This window comes from Balaenoptera borealis, assembly GCF_965194805.1.
Source record: "Balaenoptera borealis genome assembly, chromosome: 4".
NCBI lineage: Eukaryota > Metazoa > Chordata > Mammalia > Artiodactyla > Balaenopteridae > Balaenoptera > Balaenoptera borealis.
In genome coordinates, this window is record NC_138861.1 from 84,186,800 (window position 1) to 84,210,546 (window position 23,747).

Genomic DNA, 23,747 nt, shown 5'->3' on the forward strand with positions numbered 1-23,747 from the left:
AAAAAAATATTTCTTTCTTTATTTGGCTGCTCCAGGTCTTAGTTGCAGCACGTGGGATTTTTGTTGCCACGTGTGGGATCTTTAGTTGCAGCATGTGGGATCTAGTTCCCTGACCAGGGATCGAACCTGGGCCCCCTGCATTGGGAGCGCAGAGTCTTAGCCAATGGACCACCAGGGAAGTCCCCAAAAATATCTTTATTATATGCCTACACTGTACCAAGCACTGAAGTATACAACAATAAACAGGAAATAAACAGCACTTGCCTTGAATGAACTTATCTCTAGTGAGGAAATACAGGTAAGTAAGCAGGCGATTATAATAGTCTGCTACTACAGAGCAAAGTAAAGATTTGAGGGGATTTTTTCCCCTATGGATACATAAAGGAAGGACATCTAACACAATGTGGGGGGGGGGAATTAGAAGTTTAATAAAGTGAACATAATGATATTGTAAGACTGTAGGACAGAAGAGACTTAAAAAATAACTAATCTGTACCTACCTAAGAGGAAATAATGTTTAAGTCAGGAGGAGCAATGTAAGACTCTTACGTAGAAATACGGCAGTAAATATAAAAGAAATACTAAAAGTATTAAACATGGTTATCTCTAAAATGTAGAACTAACGATTGAGGAAGGCAAGGCAGGTGACACTTCTGTATAAGCTTTTCAGTTCTGTCTGATTTTGTAAACTGTGTGTATTATTTGATAAAAACCGTACAAATAAATCAACAAGGGGAAAAAAGCTCTTCTAAGTGATTCTAATAATCAGTCAGGATTAATAACTCCTAGCTTAAAAAATAATATCCCAGGAACATTTGCATATTATTCATATTAAACGAATTTAATTATAAAGACAAAAACCTGGTATAATACTGGAGTGTAGCTCCAGCTAGAGCACTCATTCTGTTCAGCGCGCACTGGGATTTTTCTTACAACTATTGCTGTTCAGCTGTACCTAGGGGTGCTTTCCTCTTGGGTCCTAAGGTAAGAGTGACCAGGGATCCCACAAGGGGGTGGCAGATGATACTTTTGTTCTCAATGTTTTCTTTATCTTAAACTATTCCCTCTGTCTAGAATTTCTTAAATTCAATATGGAATATAAAAGACTTCCTCAAACAGAAATGAAATTGAATTTTATTGTCCCATTCCAATCAACCCTTACTCATCCCAATACGACTTGAATAATTTTAGCTGTTCATGGAAAGTTTAAAATTATTCAATCTAAAAAGCACTATACAACAAATGTGTAATAAAAATCTGATCTTAAGAAAAAGAAACTAAAAAGTTAATTTACTCTGCTTTTTAAAATCAAGTTTTCAGAGAGAAAATTAACCAAATTCCTAAAATGTATGTGCCCATTACAAAGCAGACACACACGATGTGTTTGCTGAATGAATGAGAAAAGAAATAGGATTAATATCCTTAAAATTTAATGTTTAGTGTGTAACAAGATATCAAGTGCATAGCAGAAATTAATATATTCATATATTCATGAATATATAATTGTTAAGTAGAACTGAAAATCAATAATTGGTGTCCAACTTATAATTTTCATTCATTTTTTCACCAAATACTTATTGGTCTATTATGTCCCAGGCACTGTTCAATGCGAATTGGAATATTTTACACATCACAGATTTTTTTCCAACACTCATATTATGCAGAGATAAAAACCAAATTACATAATTTATTTTACAATGCTGTAGACTCAAGTAAAGAAAATACTACAGGAGGATGTAATTAGAGATGCAAAAGACATAGTAAAGGGCAGAGCATTTAACTGGAATTTATTAGAAATTTGCTATGGCATCTTCCCACTGAATTAATTTCCGATAGAATTATTTCCCCCCAAACAAAAAAACTTCATGGAGATATAGGACAAGGGTCTATCTACTGATTGAATATAGAGGTAGAACAACAACAACAAAAATCTACGTTAACAATTCAAACAATTTCAAAATAAGAACAATATGTATTTCACATTATAATATGGGACTTTATAAATTAGCCTCTATTATTTTTAACATCTAAACATAGCACTATGTAAGTTACAGACTTCAAGCCAAAAATATCGCCTGTTCTAATACTTAGATCAATGGTATTTACTCAAAGAGATGGCTATAATGCTGCAGAATTTTATCACTGAGTGTGACCTTCCAAAGTAATTCAATAATTATTAAAATTTAAACTTAGAAGGCAACTATGCTTAGATACTAAAAAGGAGCGAAAATACCAATGTACAAAGTTTTTGTTTTCAAAAGAAAATCATCTTATTTTCATGCATTCTCTTGGTCTGGTATCTTAGCTATGAAGAACTTTCTTTTCACTTGAGATTAGTTATACCTTATTACCACCTAGGGATGTTTCCACATGAAAGTGTAGGCAAAATGTGGCTTCTTGGTTTGAAAGACATATAATTCAAAAACATGAGATAATTCAGTCTATTAATGATTTAATAGCTTCTAATTAAAGCACAAAATTAGCTTAAAATAATAAGCATATCTGATTGTGATAAGAGTAAATACAATTAAGAATGGCCAACTTGTTAATTATTCTTAAATCGGCTTCTGACATTGTTTCTATTAAAGAGTAAAGCCAAAATAGTTAGTTTTAAAAGTCCATTATTTTCCTTGCCAGGGAAATAAAAACAGATAGAATGGAAATGCAACATTTATTCATTCTCCAATCACCCTGCAAAAAAATAATCATCTCACATTTTATTCAGAACAATGGTATTCAAAGTGTGGTTCAAGGATTACTGGGTTACTGAGACATTTTCAGGGGGGACTCCGAGGTCAAAACTATTTTCATAATTACAGTAAGATGTTTTTTGCCTTTTTTACTATGCTGACATTTCCTCTGATGGCATGGATAAAACTGCTGGCACCTTCACACAACTCAAGGCAACTTGCACCAAACCATACTGGTAGTCATTGTGTTCCTTTATTGCCACCCGGTTTTTGTTTTTTTTTTTAAAGCCAGTTTCACTTTAAAATGTCCTTCATGAAGTAGTAAAAAGTATTGATTTATTAAACCTCAACCCTTGAATACACTTTAAAAAAATATTCGGTGACAAAATGGGAAGTTGTGCTTCACGCTGAAGTCTGATGCTGTCACAAGGAAAAGTACCCCTGTGATTGCTTGAATGAGCTCAATCAGACGGTTTTTATCTGAACACCCTTTTTACTTGAAAGAATAACTAACAAACTATGGTTATTCAAATTTGGGTATTTGGCAGGCATCTTCTTAAGAAATAAACAAAATGAGTCTACTACTTCAAGGAAAACAACAATATTTGTTGCTAATAATAAAATGCAAGCTTTCAAGTCAAAATTAGAATGTTGAAAAACTCATATCCACCACCATGGGCCTGACAGCTTCCCAATACTTAGAAATGTATCAACATTTGCATGATGTGCATAAATTCAGTGAGCCAGTATTTTCCAAATGACCAATTCATAATGTTAAAGAATCAAGCATGGGTTAAAAAGATTCAATCAGACAATAAAGATGTTAAAAAAAAAAAAAGATGCAATCAGAGTATAAAGACAGACCAACAGATTTTAATATAATAGTGTATAGGAGAGTGCTAATCATACTCAGAGAGAGGTCTGGCCTTTGCTCTTGGCTATTGGGAGGTAATCTCTAGGTCCTTGGAATATTCTGCCTGATAATTAGGTCTTTGTTTATCTTTGTCCACACAGTATCTGCTCTACCTCCAGAAGCGGGTGGAAACTAAAGGTGTCGGCTCTTCCTGAGAGGGGCTGGAGATGAAAGGTCATCCACTCAAGCAGTCAACTACAGAGCCCCAAGAACATTTCTGGACACCAAGGCTCGGTTGAGCTTCTGTGGTTAGCAATACTCCATGCAAACTGTCACACACCACTGTCAGGAAAATAACACCGTCCATGACTCCACAGGGAGAGGACAAGTGAAACTCCAGGTTTGGAACTCTGCCCTATGCACCTCTTCCTTTGGCTAGTTTTAATCTGTATCCTTTCATTGTAATAAACCATTCAGTGAGTTCTGAGTCCTCCTAGTGAATTATCAAACCTGAGGGTGGTCTTAGGAACCACTTGAACTTTGCAACTGGTGTTAGAAATGAAGGTGGTCTTCTGGACTGTGCCCCCTAACTTCACAAACAGTATATGAAAAGTTCATCGATATGGTTTCAGATTTCACATCACAACTATGCTTTAAGAGGTTACCAGTTGTCAGGTTTTGGTGTAATATTAAAAGAGAATATCAAAATTATCTGGAAAGACTAAAAGAATACTTAAAAAGGATCCTCCTTTTTCTTCATATTCTTCAACCAAAATAATGTATGGTAATAGACTGAATGCAGAAGCACAAATGGGAATCTAGCTGTCTTAGATTTTTGTAAAAATGTAAAACAATACCACTCTTCTATTTATTTCATTTTGGAAACTATAGTTATTTTCCTTCAAACTGTTATTTATATTAACATGAAATACATTTATTATGTTTTCTAAATGAATAAATATTTTTAAATTTCTCAATTTTAATTAATAATTTGGTAAATATAAATAAATATAACTAAAAAAAACTCTTTGAGTCCTCAATGATTTTTAAGAATCCTAATATCAAAATATTTGAGAATTGTTCATCTAGAAATTCTGAAAATCATGCCTGATAAGCTCATGAACTATAATATTAACATTAACAAAATCACCTTTTTTGAACTGCTTCTATTAATCTGATCACATATCTAGATTCTAAAAGGTAGTAAAATAGTGATAGAAATGTTTCCCTTCAATTTTTGTCTTTGTTTCTCTTCAATTTTTACAATTTTTTTTAATTAATTAATTTATTTATTTATTTATGGTTGTATTGGGTCTTCATCACTGTGCGAGGGCCTTCTCCAGCCGCGGCAAGCCGGGGCCACTCCTCATCGCGGTGCGCGGGCCTCTCACTATCGCGGCCTCTCCTGTTGCGGAGCACAGGCTCCAGACGCGCAAGCTCAGTAATTGTGGCTCACGGGCCCAGCCGCTCCGCGGCATGTGGGATCCTCCCAGACCAGGGCTCGAACCCGTGTCCCCTGCACTGGCAGGCAGACTCTCAACCACTGCGCCACCAGGGAAGCCCTGTTTCTCTTAAATTTTTAACAAAACTAAACAAAAATCAACATCAGCTAAAGAAAATACATTGCCTTCAACAAGTTATAAACGTTGAAGATCATTTACAAGTTTTCTTCATTGCGAACAATTAGAATTCAAATGTCAATAAATGACAATTTGAGAGCACTGAGACTTTTTTAAAGGCAGTCTGGTTAGGTAATATTTCAGTAAAAAACCGACAGGTTGTAATGATCTCCAACTGAACAGAAACAAACAGAAAATATAAAATAATGTCAGACGGGCTAAAGCAGTATGTATGTATAGGTTTAAGGTCACACTCTTTTTTTAACTTTAGAACAGAGTTTAAAGTTTCCCTTTTACTTTTCTCTAGAAATGTTAGAAATGTTAGAAACGCTTCTTATTTAAAGACAAACAAACAAGAAAAAAACCATTGATTATTTTAGAAACTAAGCAAGCAGTATAGAATAGTAGTTAAAAGAATGGAATTTGAGGGCTTCCCTGGTGGCGCAGTGGTTGAGAATCTGCCTGCCAATGCAGGGGACACGGGTTCGAGCCCTGGGCTGGGAAGATCCCACATGCCGCGGAGCAGCTGGGCCCGTGAGCCACAGCTACTGAGCCTGCACGTCTGGAGCCTGTGCTCCGCAACAAGAGAGGCCATGATAGTGAGAGGCCCACGCATCGCGACGAAGAGTGGCCCCCGCTTGCCACAACTAGAGAAAGCCCTCGCACAGAAACTAAAACCCAACACAGCCAAAAATAAATAATAAATAAATAACAATAAATTAAAAAAAAAATTAGAAAAAAAAGGTATGGAATTTGAAATTGAACAGCACAGGTTCAAATCCCAAGTCCTATACTACCTTGAGTATATTATCCAACTTCTCTAACCCAATCATTTTCTTGCCCATTACTACTGATACATCATGGGGTTACTGAGAAAATAAAAGTATACAAGTGATGTAATTAGCACAGTGCCTGACACAGATAAGTACTCAAAAAGTAGCTGACACTGTATTATATTATTATTATGAATATATCTTACTTTCAGTTCCTTCTCAAGTCTATCTACTTCAGCTCCTAAAGTATCAATAATATTTTCTCCATGTTTAAGCATAAAGGTCTCTAGTTCTTCAGGAGTCTTCACTTCTTGAATTTCCTATAAAGAAAACGATAGCAGAAAAATAAAACAGATTCTTAAAAAAGTCATAGTGATACATTGATAATTTCTTTTAAAAATTATAACCAACACCGTTAAGTTTAATGAAAAATGAAACACTTTCAAGCCATAGGCAATGGACTACATATTTCAAAAAAAAACCTCAATTTGAGAAAAAATCGAGTACAATGATCTACAGAGGTAGCACTGCAAAATCAGTGGGAAAAGAACAGATTAATCAATAAATAGTGCTGGGGAAATTATTTTTTTATAGGAAAAAAATACTAAATCCCTACCTCAGACCATTAAACAAGTAATTCTAAGTGGATTGAAAACCTAAGGGTAAAAAACAAACCTTAAAATTTTTAGAAGAAAAACAGAATATTTTTATGATAATGGGCTACAGAAGGGTTTCTCAAGAAAGATAATAAAAAGCATAGAGAAAAAGATTACAAATTTGACATAAAATTAAAAACTACATTAAGGCTTCTGCACAACAACAAAGTGGAATGATAAATTATAAACTAGAAAGTTATCTGCATATACACAACTGAGGAAGGCTTAGTATCCAGCATATTAAAAATAAAACATTTACAAATCTGTCAGAATAATAGAAATTAAACGAACAAAGATGCAAGTACAGGAAATCCCAATGGTCAATAAATTTCTATGTTTATTAACCTCACTACTACCAGGGAAATATAAATTAAATCAACAGGATACTATTTCATATCTATCATAATCATAAAAATTTCAAAACTCTGTCAATACAATCTAGCGAGCATGTGAAGCAATAGAAACTTTGATACATTGATTGTGGAAGTTAAACTGACACACTTTGGAGAACAATTTGCCAATATCTAAGGAAGTAGAAGACATGTTCATCCAATGGCCCACCTATATTTTAAATCTAGCTATGTAATGCCCTAAAGAAATTCTTGCACATGCAAACAAGGAAACATGTATAAGAATGCCACTGTGGCACTGTTTCCAATAGTTTAATACTTGAAACAATATAATTGTCCGTGAAGTAGGGACTGGATTAGCAAACTGCAGCATATTAGTAAGATGGACTATTAAATAGCAAGTAAATTAACCAGAGGTATATATATTAACACGGAGGAGGAATCCCAAAAACATGATGTTTAGCAAATTATAGAGGAAACCATATGATATGATACAAGTTATACCAATTTTTAAACATCTAAAATGTTGTTAAATATTACGCTAAGAAAAATATGTTGAAAAGTATAAAAAACTGAATGGAAATGACAGATACTAAATTCAAGATAATTGTGAGTTCTGGGGATGGAGGAAAGATAATGGGATCTATAAAGAGAAACAAGGGCTGTAATATTTTTGTAATGATTTCTTTCTTTTTTTAAGATCTTAAGCAAGTACAGTACAGTAAAATGTTAATATTCGACAAAGGCAAGTGGTAGCCTCGCTCTGTTCATTATACTATCCTGTATAAATTTTCTTTTAAAGTACTCTTAATAAAAAAAGCATGGATTCTGGAGTCACAGAGATCTGAATTCACATCTGATTCCATACGATGGCTCTGCAATTTTAGGCAAGTTACTTAATCTTTCTGTGTCTGAATTGGCCTATATATAGAAATGAAAATATTATTTCTTTACCTCACAGGTTGTTGACAGTAAATAAAGTAACATATATAAAACGCGTGGCACACAACAAGCACTTTAATAATAAGTTACCTCTTCTACTGTCTCCTCTGAACCAGTTGAAACCTGAAGTGACTTTAAGACTTATAAAAGAAAAAGTTTTATTTTATTTACTTAGGAAGTAATTTTTATAACCCTTGGCTATATAAGAAGAAATCAATAAATACTTTAACTTACTTGTAGCATTTGGTCAAAATCTTGTTTTTCCAAATATGATCTCGTAACAACTCGTCCATCAAAATCTACTTCTGCCTTAAATCTTACTTTCCCTAATCCTAGATCTGTGGCTTTAACATCATGAATTGCCCTGCAACCAATAACAATACATATAAATTTATATACACAGACATACATTTTAATGGCAAAAAGTCTAGAATTCTTGTTTTTTGCTACCAGTGATGAAAAATGGACTAAGTGATGAAAAATGGACTAAGATGGCTTTCAGAGTGTTCGCCATTAAGCACCACCTATCATTTTCCAAACAAATGTTCATTTAGGTCTTTTTGCATAATGCCATACGAAGGTGTAAACAATAAATACTATTTTATGGTAATTTGTATATATATGAACTACATAGTTTGTGGATTAAAAAATCAACTCTAAATTGCTTTTCTACAATGTTGTCATTTTATCTTATAATCCTTTTTTCCTTTTTTCAATAGCTTCTTTAAAAGTCTTCATACAACTCTGTGAAGTATTCCATTAGCATGAGGTTAATAGTAACTACCTAATGGGACTGATGTGGGGAATAATGAACCAACATATATAAAATGTTTAATATGCTACCAATTACACAGCAGGCATTTAATCAATGACATTCATGAAGTAGATTAAGATGGCATCTTTACTTTACAGATAAAACAGTCCCAGAGGGGCATAAGTGACCTGCCTAAGGTAACTCATCTAGGCAACAGGAGAGCCAAGACTCACCCCCAGATCTTTAGATACCCAAACCTAGTGGTCTTTCCATTATACCATTCTGCCTGCCAGAAAAGGAAGCAGATGCTCAAGCATAATTGCTTTTCAATACCTCCTGCCCTAATCCTCAGGAATCAATTTTCTCCAGAAAACTATTGAGAAATTCCTTTCTTTCTAGAGTAACCATTATAATATCTTTTCTTTAGAGGATACATAAGAAAATTAAAAACACTCTGAATTCTGAGGACATAGAGATATCCTACCAGGAAAACAAGCCTAAGTGAGACTCCAAGTACTCTTAAAACATCTGACTCTAATTTCTGAGAGATCTTAAGCAAGTTACTAAATACTGAGTCTAAAATTCTTTATCTATATGAATAAAGAAGTATGGATGAAAATAAGAATTAATGATTTTATATTTATAAAGTTATGTATGCCCAGATTGAAAGAGAACTTGTTCAGATTGGTAAGAGGTTATATAATTTACTCATTTAAAAAAAAGCGATTAAAAAAAAAAAAAAAAGCATATCTATCTCAGTCTTAACAAAAGATTTTAAATACTCATTATTTGACAAATACTTAATTAGCCGTTAATAAAAATGTTCTGATATACTTCTTCCTTATGTTCTTACACATAACTAACTGCAGACAGAAAACTGTGATAGGCAGCTTCTATCATGGTTCCCAATGATCCCCCCCAACCCCCTTCTGTGTTCAGGCCCTTGTGCAACCCTCTCTCCTTCAGCTGTGGGCTAGACTTAGTGATTTGCTTCTAACCAACAGAACATGGCAAAATGATGAGATGTCATTTCCAAGATTAGATGACGAACCTGTGACTTTTATCGTGTTCACACTCAATATCTATTGTCTTCTCAATCTGCATACTTTGATTAAGCAAGCTACCATGTTGGACAGTCCCACATGGCAAGGAACTAAATCCTGTTGATAATTACATGAGAAAGCTTAGAAGCTGATCCTTCCCCAGGAGATGACTATAGTCCCAGCCAACACCTTGACTGCAGTCTATGAGAAACCCTAAGGTAGAGACCTAGGTAAACCATGCCCAGATTCCTGACCCACAGAGGCTGTAAGGTAATAAATGTTGTTTTAAATCACGAAGTTTTGGGGTAATTTGTCACAGAGCAATAGAGATAACTAATATACTGATTAAAAAACTGTACGAACTTTCTGGAATACTAACATTTTTTCCAACAATTTAATCTACAGATCGTCACTATTCCAGAAAATTTCAAATTTGCCTCAGTGAGTCTTTCCATTTACAGTTCTTTTTTTAGACTTTAATTATAAACAATATATGCAAAATTATAAACACACATATACCTAGCAAATGGGTACCAAAATACATGAAGCAAAAACTGACAGAAATGAAAGGAGAAATAGGCAATTCAACAATGACAGCAGGAGACTTCAACATCCTACTTTCAATAATGGATAGAACAACTAGGCAAGAAGATCAACAAGAACTAGAAAACGTGAGCACTATAAAATCTAACAGACACAATGCTCCATACAACAGAAGAATATACATTATTCTCAAGTACACATGGAACATTATCCAAGATAGATCATATGCTAGGCCATAAAACAAACCTCAGTAAATTTAAAATGACAGAAATAATAAAAAGAATGTTCGGCAACCACAATGGAATGAAATAAGAAGTAACAAAGACATTTGAGAAACTCACAAATATGTGGAAATTAAACAACACACCCCTAATTAACCAATGGCCAAAGAAGAAATCTAAAGTGAAATTAAAAAATATTTTGAAGTGAATGAAAATGAAGACACAACATACTAAAATTTACAGGATGCAGTGAAAGCAGGGCTTAGAAGGATATTTATAAATGTAAAAGCCTGTATTAAAAAAGAAGATGGATATCAAATAAAAAACTTAACCTACCATCTTAAGACACTGGAAAAAGAGCAAACTAAACCTAAAGCAAGCAGAAGGAAGGAAATAATACAGATTAGAGCAGGAACTCATGAAACAGAGAAGAGAAAAACAAAGAAAATCAATTAAACCAAAAGCTAGTTCTCTGAAAAGACCAAGAAAATTGACAAATCTTTAGCTGGACTGACCAAGAGAAAAAAGAAAGAACACTCAAATTACCACAATCAGAAATGAAAGAGGAGACATTACTACCAAACCTAAAAGATTACAAAGGAATACTAGGAACAGCTGTATACCAACAAATTAGATAACTTAGAAGTAATGGACAAATTTCTAGAAAGACACAAACTACTGAAACTGACACAAGAAGAAATAGATAATCTGAATAAACTAATAACAAGAGATAGAATGAGTAATCAAAAAACTAACCATGCACAAAAGCCCATGCCCAGATGGCATCACTGCTGAATTCTACCAAACATTTAAAGAAGAAATAATAACAATTCTTTATAAACTCTTCTAAAAAAAAAGAAGAGGAGGAAACATTTCCCAATTCATTCTATAAGGTCAGTATTACCTTGATAACAAAATCAGACAAAGACATCACAAGGGAAGGATATTAATATGGAGTATCTCACATTAAGTTACTAAGCCTAATACTGATTTTAAGAATGCTCAACTTCTAATCTTGATCCGGTAGGTAACTACTTTTTTTTTTTTTTAATTAATCAATTTATTTATTTATTTATTTATTTATTTGGGGCTGTGTTGGGTCTTCGTTGCTGCGCGCAGGTTTTCTCTAGTTGCGGCGAGCGGGAGCCACTCTTCGTTGCGGTGCGTGGGCTTCTCATTGCGGTGGCTTCTCTTGTTGCGGAGCACGGGCTCTAGGCACATGGGCTTCAGTAGTTGTGGCACACGGGCTCAGTAGTTGTGGCTCACGGGCTCTAGAGCACAGGCTCAGTAGTTGTGGCACACGGGCATAGTTGCTCCGCGTCATGTGGGATCTTCCCGGACCAGGGCTCGAACCCGTGTCCCCTGCATTGGCAGGCGGATTCTTAACCGCTGCGCCACCAGGGAAGCCCTAACTACTTCTTAAGAGTAAACAGATAGAGCTTAGAATATAAATCTACTACTCACATACTCATTTGTTCTACTGACGAAGATATAGAGGTCATTCTTTTTTTTTTTTTAATTAATTAGTTTATTTATTTATTTTTGGCTGTGTTGGGTCTTCCTTGCTGCACACAGACTTTCTCTAGTTGTGGTGAGCGGGGGCTACTCTTTGTTGCAGTGTGCGTGCTTCCCATTGCGGTGGCTTCTCTTGTTGCAGAGCACGGGCTCTAGGCGCATGGGCTTCAGTAGTTGTGGCACGTGGGCTCAGTAGTTGTGGCTCACGGGCTTAGCTGCTCCGCGGCATGTGGGATCTTCCTGGACCAGGCCCCGAACCCGTGTCCCCTGCATTGGCAGGCAGATTCTTAACCACTGTGCCACCAGGGAAGTCCTAGGGTCATTCTTAAAAGATTTAACTTAAAGATTTTAATTAGGAAAAATACATTCTTATTTTAAAGTTTAATATATGCGTATGTAGGTAAGTAGTAGAAAATCAGGATTTTTTTTCTTTTTTTTGGATGTGGACCATTTTTAATGTCTTTATTGAATTTGTTACAATACTGCTCTGTTTTATGTTTTGGTTTTTTGGCTGCGAGGCATGTGGGATCTTAGCTCCCCAACCAGGGTGAAGTCTTAACCACTGGACGGCCAGGGAAGTCCCCAAAAGCAGGATTTTAAAGGACTGTTCCTTCCCCTTCATTCTGAAACTATGTTGCTGCTGAAGTTCACTAAAAAGTCCCGTTAGAACTCTGCATCTCTTCTGATTACCTCTTAAGTCTTCAATTCTTTATTTTTATATCATTTAAAAACAAAAATTATATGGAAAAAACATTTAATATAATCTAAAACAAGAAGTCCATTTTCAAAAAAGTATAAATTACATTCAATTTGGTAATCATATCCCCATGAATAAAAATCTTAAGTTTAATATATTCATTTGTAATTATAATACAAATATAAGGCAAATATAAATATGAAGGTTTCATATAAGTGGTTCCACGTTAAAGAGGCAAATACTTTGCAAACTTCTGTTCCCATCACATCATCTAACTGTTTCTTATTCTAAAAATTAAAGATATACAGAATTTAAAAGGAAACTTAGGGAGTTTCTTACATGCTTTCACTTGCTTTCTTGTAAGGTTGCAATACTGCAAAGTAATAAGATTAAAAAGTTCTAAAGGCTAGGAATTCAAAACCTCTTCTGGAAGTATTTACAAAACAAGCATTTCTATTTCTTAATACGTTTTTGTAAACCTTAACAGCATCACTGGAATAAGCTGACCTTACTGATGGGTCGTTCTCCAGGAGTTCAGTAAGCCGTTGTACTTGTTCTGGCTGGATGGATCGCCCTAAGAGTGCTTCTGTGTTAGTGTAGATGAGGAATGCTGAGACCACACCTAATAAGGTGCCCACACCCAAAGAACCTAGGCTGTCATACAGTGGATTGCCTAAATAAAAGCACAAAAGAAGTCAGTAAATTAACATTTTCTACTATTTCAATGAGCTTTAGTGAGCAAAGAACCAGAATTAGTAAATCAAGGGACTGGAAATTCATTTCTAATTCTTTAATGACTTTCTCCTAATAGTTTTACTATTCTATGCAGTTTAATTACTTATGATCTGTTTCTTGCACCTGGTCACATGGGTGAGGGTTCAGAGCATTTTCAAATTAGAGACATACTAATAATACAATAAAGAGTCCATTTCTTTTTGATATATCAGTAGCACTTTTCCTATCCCAAGTTGACAAAATAATTGTAAAATCAAAAGCTAAAAGAAATAACCATTTTTGTGTCTTATTCTTACGAAGATTCTGTGAAAGAACTAAGCCATACAAAAAATTATATGAGGCACTCTTATCTCATTCAACCAAGAATGATACATAGCTAGCACCATTCTAGATTTAAAAAAAAAAAAAAAAAAGGAAGTTAGTTCCTTGCCTCTGATGGCTGCCTCAGAGCAGTGGTTCTCGAAGTGCAGTCCTTTGACCAGCAGCATCAGCATCACTCAAGAACACGGCAGTAATGCAAACTCTCGGGCGTCGCTCAAGACCCTCTACATCAGAAATCTGGGGTTGGGGGTGGGGGTGGGTGTGGGTCTAGCATTCTGTGCCTTCCCAATCCTGCCAGATGATTCTGATTCTAAAGTTTGCCTTAGGTTATTAGGGCTTTATTCTCTTCCAGAACCAATGAGGAGGGTTGATTTATTATCTATGAATGCATAGGTTAATATTTATATAACAGACATAAATATTATACTTTAAATCTTTATAATAAATTTTACACACAAGGCTTTTATAAAGTCTTTTTATTCCAAAGATAAAATGTCAATATTAAATTTAACTCTCTTAATGCTTGATAAAATATACATTTGTTTTACTAGAAAAATCTCAATTTACATTAGTTTTATTAACATTTAGTCAAAATATAACACTAAAAACTGAATGACTTATTTTGTACTACTAAAGTGTAAAAATATATCCACTTGTAAAACATAATCCACTAGGAAATTTGTAATTATAGAGTTCAAAATCAAATACTGCCCTTTAGAAATCCAAATTTAATTAATTATTTTTATTTTTAAATATACATCTATTAATAATCCTACAGAAATCACAGAATTATTAGCTGGAAAATATTTTATTTATTTTTTGGCATGTTATTTAATTTAAATGACAATTTAAATAATTAAATAAAAATTAATGTGAAACTTTCTTGAAACAAAACTTTTTATAAGTTTGATTTGACTGGTTTATAACACTATGTAAAAAAAAATAGTCTATTAAAAGTCAACTTACCTATCAAGTCACACTTTCCTTAAGCCTAAAACTTTGCTAAGTAATAATTTAGGTCTAAAAAAATATCTAAAATGGTAAGGTCAACTAGAAAAACGATCAAAACAATTAGAAATATTTTGGATCACAGTGAACATCAGAGAATGCTGGTTTAGTCTTAAAATATACATTCAAAATGAGAAAGACCTATTCATATTTCAGGCTATTTTAAGAAATACTGCAGAACTGTGGAAGCTCATCACCTAAAATTATTTAAAATACGCTAGGACAAACAGGTAAGAATGGTAGTACTATTTCAAGAGAATTCCAACCTCAGAAATTGAGTCTTTTCATACTAAATGGTTCCTTTGTTTTAGAAAATAAAAATAAAATGGTTTTTGTCTTCTTATCCGCCTGTGCTGTGTTGGCCTTCAAAACATTTATTTAGCTACCAAAATGAGGATGGAAGCAACTAAAGAATCAAGGAAACAGGAAAGCAACAGCAGTTACTATTGGTACCAATAGTAGAAAAAGACAAATGGACATGAGCTACAATGTATATTTATTTTGAACTTTAGAGTTTATTAAAGTTCTCTCTCATATATTATCTTAAACCTGTAAGGTCACTAGGACAAATATTATTAATATCTTTATAGGTAAAGAACTTAAAGCTCTGTGTAGTTGTGTAACTTATTAAGTCACAGCTAGAAAGGCTTAGAGCATTACAGAAATGCTCTATTAGCAGCCTTCTTTATTTCTAACTAAGAGAAAATTCTAATTCAAAAATCTGAACACTTTTACCATCTTATTTGTCTTATACAAGTAAATGGTTAGTATGAAATTCAAATTTAACAATCTATTGGTTTAAAATTATTCAATGATATGAAGGAAAATTCCCACATATTAGATAATTATTTTAGTAGCACAAATAAAGCACCTGTAATTTGAGAAATATTTACCTGTTATAGAAGTAAGGCCCATACAAGTGGCTGCTATTGTCACTCCCAACACTGCTGCAGTATCCTCCAATAATATAACATTTGTACTAGGATCACGACTTTCCATTACTTAATCATTGGGGTAGAGACAAGAAAAGAAACTTTTGAAATCTTAATTTGATACTATCAGATAACATTTTAATAAGTATCCATTAATTTAATTTAATTAAAATTAAAATTAAGAAGGAGTTCCCTAGTGGCCTAGTGGTTAGGATTACAGGCTCTCACTGCTGTGACTAGGGTTCAATCCCCGGTCAGGGAACTGAGATGCCTCAAGCCGTGCAGTGCAGCCAAAAAAAAAAAAAAAAAATTAAGATTAAAAAATGTATGAGATCCTGATTTTTAAAACCCTGTTCAATATAAATAAAATTTCTTGGTTTAAATGTTAACAATAACTGATATTTAAAGTCAAATTACTTTCTCAAGTTATATAAGCATACACAGAAATACTGTAGTTCACATACGTTAAATCCAAATATAAAGTACTGCTGTTCAAATTACACTACATTTCTCTTTTTAAAAGAGCTGATATATAAGTAAGAGCCACATAGGGAAGACACTGAGATATATTTTGTACACATCTATATGGAACAAAGCAATAATAGCACTAGGCAATTTTAAGGAAATAAAGAAGATGAAATAATACACCTAGGTTTCTAAAATACATACCATACTTGTAAAGTGACATTCCTTTGGCCCGAGCACTCCTACGAAGCTCATTTACAGCAACAAGAAGTGTTGCTGAAAGAAAAGCATTCATATCAGCAAGGAAGAAACTTCATGCCTCCAAACTTTAAAGATGGAATCTCAAAAGATAAATAAATAGGCACAACACTTTAATGCTAAGGGCTGTCAATAAGGAAAAGTTCTATATTAAACCAGTCATTATCAAGACCCCAATTAATCATTATGATATAATGAATCCCATATTTCTAAACCACAATAATTTAAATATCATTACCACCACAACAGCCTTAATTTATTAGACAGCTACTAGCTGGCAGGCACCACACTAGGCATAATCACTTTGATCCTCCCAACCTTCTGAGGCAGGTGGTGGCTATCACCATTTTATAAGACTGCCGAAGATGAAAGGATGATGCGTAGAAAATGACAATGTTTTAGAAGTAAACATACTATGAGTACAGCAGTGCATTAGGCGGTTTCATACATGATATTAGCACTTCTCTGTCATAATACTGCTATAGCTGAAACTTTCAGAAACATTAAAATATTTGTACTGCAAAAAGACAGTCCTCCCTGATAAACGTTACTAAAACCTGATTTTTAAAAACTCAGTATATAGTTAGTTATATTTTTATACTCCATGGACCTAGAGACTGTCATACAGAGTGAAGTTAAGTCAGAAAGAGAAAAATATTGTTTATTAATGCATACATGTGGAATCTAGAAAAATGGTACAGATGAACAGGTTTGCAAGGCAGAAATAGAGAGACAGATGTAGAGAACAAACGTATGGACACCAAGGCGGGGAAGCAGGGGGTGGGGTGGTGGTGTGATGAATTGGGAGATTGGGATTGACATATATACACTAATATGTATAAAATAGATAACTAATAAGAACCTGCTGTATAAAAAAATAAAAATGTTTTTTACTTTCCAAAAAAAAAAAACTCAGTATATAGTTAGTTATGTTTTTATACTCCATTTCAAATGATATGATACTCAAGAACAAAATAAAAAGCTTTTCCAAACTTGCCCCATCTTATAGGAACAACCATAGTACATTATACAAAGAATTTCTTCCTTCAAAGAAGATAAAACTTATATTCCTATTTCCACAGCTTTCTTTAATCAAGAGAACTTAGCAATCTATAAAAATAGACTGCTGAATATATATTACTAAATTAAGAATAAAAAGATTCTGTGACAATACATACCTCCTTCAGATACTAATGATCCTGCTAAAATACAATATGCCTAGGAAATATAAAAATAAAGCATAAGTTGATATCTCACTAAAGAACTACAATAGTTCATGCATAAACTTAATGTTTAAGATGGAAACATAAATTCAAATTCTAGCCAGATAAGGATTTTGATGGGAAACAGCTCAAATGAGGACAATGAAATAGATGGTATCTTCATAAGAAGAAACAATTAAAAGTTAAAAATTTGATGGCCATCTCATTTTTTAATACTTGAAAAATACACACACACACACACACACACCCCAGTGTAGAATGTTATATACCATGACTAAAGTTAAATTCATGATATAAAAGAATTACTTAATTAGTAGAAAAAAAAATTTGAACTTCAAAATGAACACAAGCATTTGAAATCTAGGGTTGTGGATACCAGCTGCAGTAAGATACACAACCATACCCAGAAACTTTTGATTTTGTTTGTTTGCCCAGCACCAAGAGAATCCTTCCTCAGCCCTCATTCAGAAAGATAAGCAGTTATAAGAGGTAAACAATCTGGGGGAGGAAGATAACACCACTTTCCTTACAATCCCAGACACTCTTGAATTAGATAAAGATACCAAGAATAGTTTTAATCCAAGATATATAGAAAGAATTAACACAAATTTTTTAAAATTTTAAATGAAATTCAAATCAAACATCTGTAGAATTTTCAATATTACCTTTTCAGAACCCTAGGCTTCCCTGAAACAGAGGTTTAAAAATTTTGAACCCAGTCCAACACTCTTCTAATTCTGTTAAGGAAATTGAGACTTTCAAGGCTGTGTGGTTTGCTTTAGTAAATAGAAATGGTATCGGAATAAGAACTAGAATACAGGTTTTCCTAACTCAATTCTAGGCTCTTTCCACTGAATCTTACTGGCAACATCAGCAAAAATAGTCTGGAACTACACCGTGAGATACAGAAGCTGACAGGGGTGCCACATGCCCAATTTGCACTTGTCAAGGGAGCTACAATCAGAGCTGCCAAGCAGAGTAATCTCCAAGAAGTTCCCATGAGAGGAAAAGAAGACAGCTTTAAGTATCTACAAAGGCCAGTGGAAACCAGTGCAAAATGACGTTGGTGCCAGTAAAGTAGTACCCTTCTGCCCCCTATCTCTACCTTCAGTGCTGCCAGAGGCAACCTATGGAGTACGAGAGAAGAAGAGAAGCCCTTAAGTGAAAAAATACAGAAGGGAACCACACTCCCATTCTCTCAATGTAGGCTTCCTACCAGAATGAGGGAAAGGAGAAGGTTTAACTTTAAATAAAATTCTAACATATGACTGTTACAAAGGAATGGTTATTTTAACTACTGATAGGACATTTATTCTTGGGACTAAAAGTGAACAGAGGTCTTTTTGCTTTTCAAAAGTAACAGCAGAAATTAACAGAATTGCCCAAAATTTTAACCAAGGACGAAGTGTTTAACAACTGTACCTACAGAGATACTCTTGCTCAACATCATTGAATCATATGGATTTAGAGGTCATGTCCAGTCCCATTCTAAAAAACACAACTACAGACACATAACCCTATGTTACAGTCAAGAAGGTATATTTAGTCCCATTCTTTAACATCAATATGACAAAGGCATTCTACTGTACTTAATCACTGTTTCATATTACTTCGAAACTGAGGGGGGAGGAGGGGAGAAGATTACCCATAGAAGAGATTCTATTGGTTGAGGATTAAGCAATCCCATGACTCCATGGTACCAAGATAATCCTGCACCCATCATGAAAATACCAACACCACTAATTAGTGAAGCAATATAGCGCATATTTGAAAATCCATACCTGAAAAATAAAAAAGATAATATAGTTTACAAGAAATACAAATGATTTCCTCTCAAAATGTTTAATAGGTCAATGAAAAAAAAAAAACTTCTTACAACATCATGATGTTATGATTTTATATTCAAGTAAAATGTAAGTGCCAAACTCAAATCTAATCAGAAAATCAATATATAAAGTGGAGAAAACTGCAAGATCTTTGAAACTATATAAAAAGAGAGTGAATATGATTTATTCAGGTATTTTCTAATCCCTCTTTCATATAATTTGCTTTGATTTACTAGAGCAACTTTACTCTTATGTACCACAAATGCAGGTAAAATTTATTTTTTAAATGCATTCAGATGTTTAATGAAGATGGTAACATTTATATTTCCTTGTAATGCAGCTTCTAATTGAATATTTGTCTTCTTCTATAATTTATATTACTTATAATTTGATGCTAGATACTTTTTGCTGGGTCTGTATAGTGTAACACACGGTAACTAACCACTATCTTTTTTTTTTGGCTGCACGGAGCAGCATGTGGGACCTTAGTTCCCGGACCAGGGATCGAACCCACACCCCATGCAGCGGAAGTGCAGAGTCTTAACCACTGGACCGCCAGGGAAGCGCCACTAATTACTATCATTAAAAGACTAAGAGCTTCAGTTTTCTGGGTGTTTTTATGGTAATTTTTTTTGTTAAATCTCAGGTTTTTTTTAAAGTCTTTTGGTCAATGTGTGCATTATCCTGTATTACTATATGTACCAATAAAATACTGAGTAATAAGAAATTTAAAAATATGGGATACTACAAGAGGAAAAGAATCATTCATTAATAAAAATATTGTCTGGGAAATTTACTCCCAAACCCAAACTCTATGGCACCCTTCTAGCAGATGCAAATTTAAACAAGAGTTCTGAATTAAAATTACTTTTTGAATTCTTTTTGCAAATATGTAATCTTGCCATAGGAAATTATCAGTTTATAGATGTGACGGTGTTCTATCAGCTTGATTTAGAACAATTTATATTCTTCTAAAGTTCCCCCCCAAAGTAAGAAAGGAGATTTATTTATTTATTTATTTATTTATTTATTTAAGGTACATTAAGACCTAAATTAAATGGCATTACTTTCATTTTATGTGTTTTCAAGGAATTTGAAGATTCTTATTAAAATTTTTAACTATGTAGATCTGCACTGTCCAATGTAAGTCGCTAGCTACATAAGACTGCTTAAATTTAAATTAATTAAAACTAGATAAAATTTTAATACAGTTCTTCAGTCGCACTAGCCACATTTCAAGTGCTCAACAGCCACATGCAGCTAGTGACTATCACACTGAACAGATATAAATAACTATTTCTATTATTGTAGAAAATTCTATTGGGCAGCACTAAAGTAGACTGTTGAAAATATCTCAAGAAGAAATCTTTACAACCTAAAACTTTTAAATTTTACCCTGTTTTTAAATTTCTGGCATATAAAACTGGTCAGGAAAAATTTTTTTTCTTGACATAGTAAAATACTATAATCATGTGTAATTAGCAGACTAGAAAGCTAGCTGTTCTCTGTACAAGCTTACTGATAGTTATAGGATATTCAATAATATGCTATTATTTATAAGAAAACAGGAGTGCCTGGCTTTCAAGTGAAGAAAGGCATTTATATAAAGCACAGAGACAGATTCCTTTATAGAAATAAAAGTGTATTTTTTTTGCCTTAAGGCAAATCTGACTGCTCAAATTCTACTACTGAAGCTTGTTAAAAAAAAATAATACACGTGGAATTCAAAAATTTTACCTGGTTATGTTAGTAGAAGCAACAGAAAAAAAGTCTTTGTATCAAATAACTAATATAATTCAAAATAATGTATCCTAAAGAGCATACTCATTTTACAAATAAGTAATTTTGAAATATTAATAGAATCCTATTTCCAAATCACAACAGGGAGATTAAAATACATTAAGCATGAATTTAATAGAAATTATCACTAAAATTTTAGATTGAGTGGCCTATTAGTCCAAATGTGAAATATATATATCTCCTTTGACCAAATAAAACAGAACTCTAAGATCAAAACATGTGCTTTGTTATTAACTATCAAATACAAAGAGGACAAGATCTCTTTCCTATGTTACAAAGCATAAAAATAATTTGAACCCCATTTTCAAATTATATCTTGAATTTACTTTGACACAGAGGTTGAGTCCTGCATTTTAGATACAACAGCAGAAGAAATGACCAAATCTTTAACACAAAACTGCAGGTCGATAAACTACAAGAGATTTCTATAATTCAACAACTTGCTGCCAAAACAAATGAAAACAAAATAAAGACAACGTCCTTACGGATGAGTAGGATCTGGTGTTTGAACAGACTTACTGATGCCCAATGCTAGTAAGGCCTATGGAGAAAAGAAGGTAAATAATCATTAGCAAGATAGGGAATATAATAAGCCAGTCTGGAGGGCACAACCTGACAATGGCAAAGAAGTACTTAACATGTGTATGTCCAATAGCCCAGCAATTCTTGTTTCCAATACTTACCATAGAGAAATAAAGATGAACCGAAAGGGGTTCAAAACAACACTGAATAATGACGTAAAATGTGAAAGCAACCTAAAATTCCTTCAATGGGGAGTGGCAAAATAAATCATGGTATAACCAAACCATAAATTACTTCTACAACAGTGTAAAAGGGGATAGAGCTCTCTGTACTGACATGGTGAAAGCTCCTAGACATACCATTCAGTGGATGGGAAAAAAGCAAGTTTAGGAATGGTATGTACAATACAAAAGAACTTATGTTTTGTAGTTTTTGTAAACGACATATAATGTAAAGCACAGGAAAAGGTCTGAAAGAACTCACATTTAACTCTGTTTATACCTCTGAGGAGAGAAGTAGGTTTAGGGTGGTGTATAATATCTGATTTTTTACAGGAAGAATAACTTGTATAGCTGCACAAATAAAAGACAGTGAAAGTTTTTTGTTTTGTTTTTTTTTGATGTGGACCATTTTTTTTTTAAGTCTTTATTGAATTTGTTACACTATTGCTTCTGTTTTATGTTTTGGTTTTTTGGCTGCAAGGCATGTGGGATCTTAGTTTCCCGACCAGGGACCGAACCCGCACCACCTGCATTGGAAGGCGAAGTCTCAACCACTGGACCACCAGGGAAGTCCCAAAGACAGTAAAAGTGAGTACAAACTGTATATGGACATGATACATTTACATTTCTAGTAAAACTGCAAAACCATGCGCATGAAGTATACACATCAATGTATATATAGCAGTGACTATCTGGGGTATGGGAGGAAGAAATAAAGATGGAAGACTAGTTATAACTAAAATTTTATTTCTCTAGGGAAAAAAAGTCTAAAGTAAATATAACAAAAATGCAAGTCTTTAATCCTGGTTACTACCTTTCTCTCCTTCCTTCCTCCCTTGCCTTCACCTTTTCTTCCTTTCTTTTATTTCTGTTTGTTTTTTTGATTGTATCTTTTGTTAAAAAGAGTTATCCACTGGTACCGCTCAATATTATGCTTGCACTTAGTATCCTTTCTCTTAATTTGATGTAAATTTAGAAATCTGAAAAAGATTACCTTATTAGAATTATTTATTTAATAAAAATACAAAGGCTGAGTGAATACCCTATGTGATTTTTTTCGACTAAGCTGGGGTTTTTGCATTTTTTCAGTATGGTATCAAATAATCAAATAGGTAAGGCTTCAAGATTACCAAATTCTTCATGGATGAAGTTTCTCTGTAGGTTACCGGGCATTTATAGAAACATTCCCTCTTGTAAAATATATGGGGATTATACCACCTTGCAAATGGCTAGTCCATTCAGGGACTTCCCTGGCGGTCCAGTGGTTAAGACTCCGCACTTCCAATGCAGGGGGCGCGGGTTCGATCCCTGGTCAGAGAACTAAGATACATGCCTTGCGGCATGGCCAAAAAAATATAAAGGCTAAAACAAATATATACTGACTTTTAAGTTTTGATATCGGAAATCCAATCCTAAATACACAGAATATTACAAGTTTTTTTCTACTGGATTCCAAAGGAAAAGAGAGTCAAAACTACCTAAAACATAGATGATGGCTTTTCAGTGAATTAAACTAAGAGAATGAGAGTAAATTAAGAACATATAATTTTAAAATCTGTATATTAAAACTGAAATATTATCAATTCACACTATATATATGCATCTGTGTTTATAATATTTACATAATAGTCAATGAGTGTTCAATTATTTTTAAAATACTTAATATTCAGGTTGGCTGTGCAATGAAGTGTGAGATATCAAATGTTTCATAAGTTGAATATGGGCCATTATTTATTAGTTCTTCTTATTAAAAAAAGGGGTCTGTTGTTGGACCCTCTAT

At 33.6% G+C, this 23,747-nt stretch overlaps 2 protein-coding genes across 11 annotated transcripts in view; one reads left to right on the plus strand and one right to left on the minus strand.

Moving 5' to 3' along the window:
* BEND4 (BEN domain containing 4) overlaps positions 1-4,800 on the plus strand; it is a 371,611-nt gene extending 366,811 nt beyond the window's left edge. The window contains exon 6 of the transcript XR_014244104.1: positions 3,705-4,800. The gene's annotated coding sequence lies outside the window, so the exon portion shown is untranslated. The remainder of the gene's footprint in view (positions 1-3,704) is intronic.
* The window catches only part of SLC30A9 (solute carrier family 30 member 9), a 74,692-nt gene that overhangs the window by 2,772 nt on the left and 48,173 nt on the right, over positions 1-23,747 (minus strand). For 8 of the 10 annotated variants that reach the window (XM_082390668.1, XM_082390665.1, XM_082390662.1 and 5 more), the window contains 8 exons: positions 21,710-21,765; positions 19,244-19,379; positions 17,554-17,593; positions 16,322-16,393; positions 15,614-15,721; positions 13,164-13,329; positions 8,118-8,247; positions 6,142-6,255 (listed from right to left, as the gene is read on the minus strand). In XM_082390668.1, the coding sequence (XP_082246794.1) occupies positions 6,142-6,255; positions 8,118-8,247; positions 13,164-13,329; positions 15,614-15,721; positions 16,322-16,393; positions 17,554-17,593; positions 19,244-19,379; positions 21,710-21,765 (822 nt within the window). The remainder of the gene's footprint in view (positions 1-6,141; positions 6,256-8,117; positions 8,248-13,163; positions 13,330-15,613; positions 15,722-16,321; positions 16,394-17,553; positions 17,594-19,243; positions 19,380-21,709; positions 21,766-23,747) is intronic. The other 2 variants (XM_082390663.1, XM_082390670.1) reach the window with 2 other exon arrangements.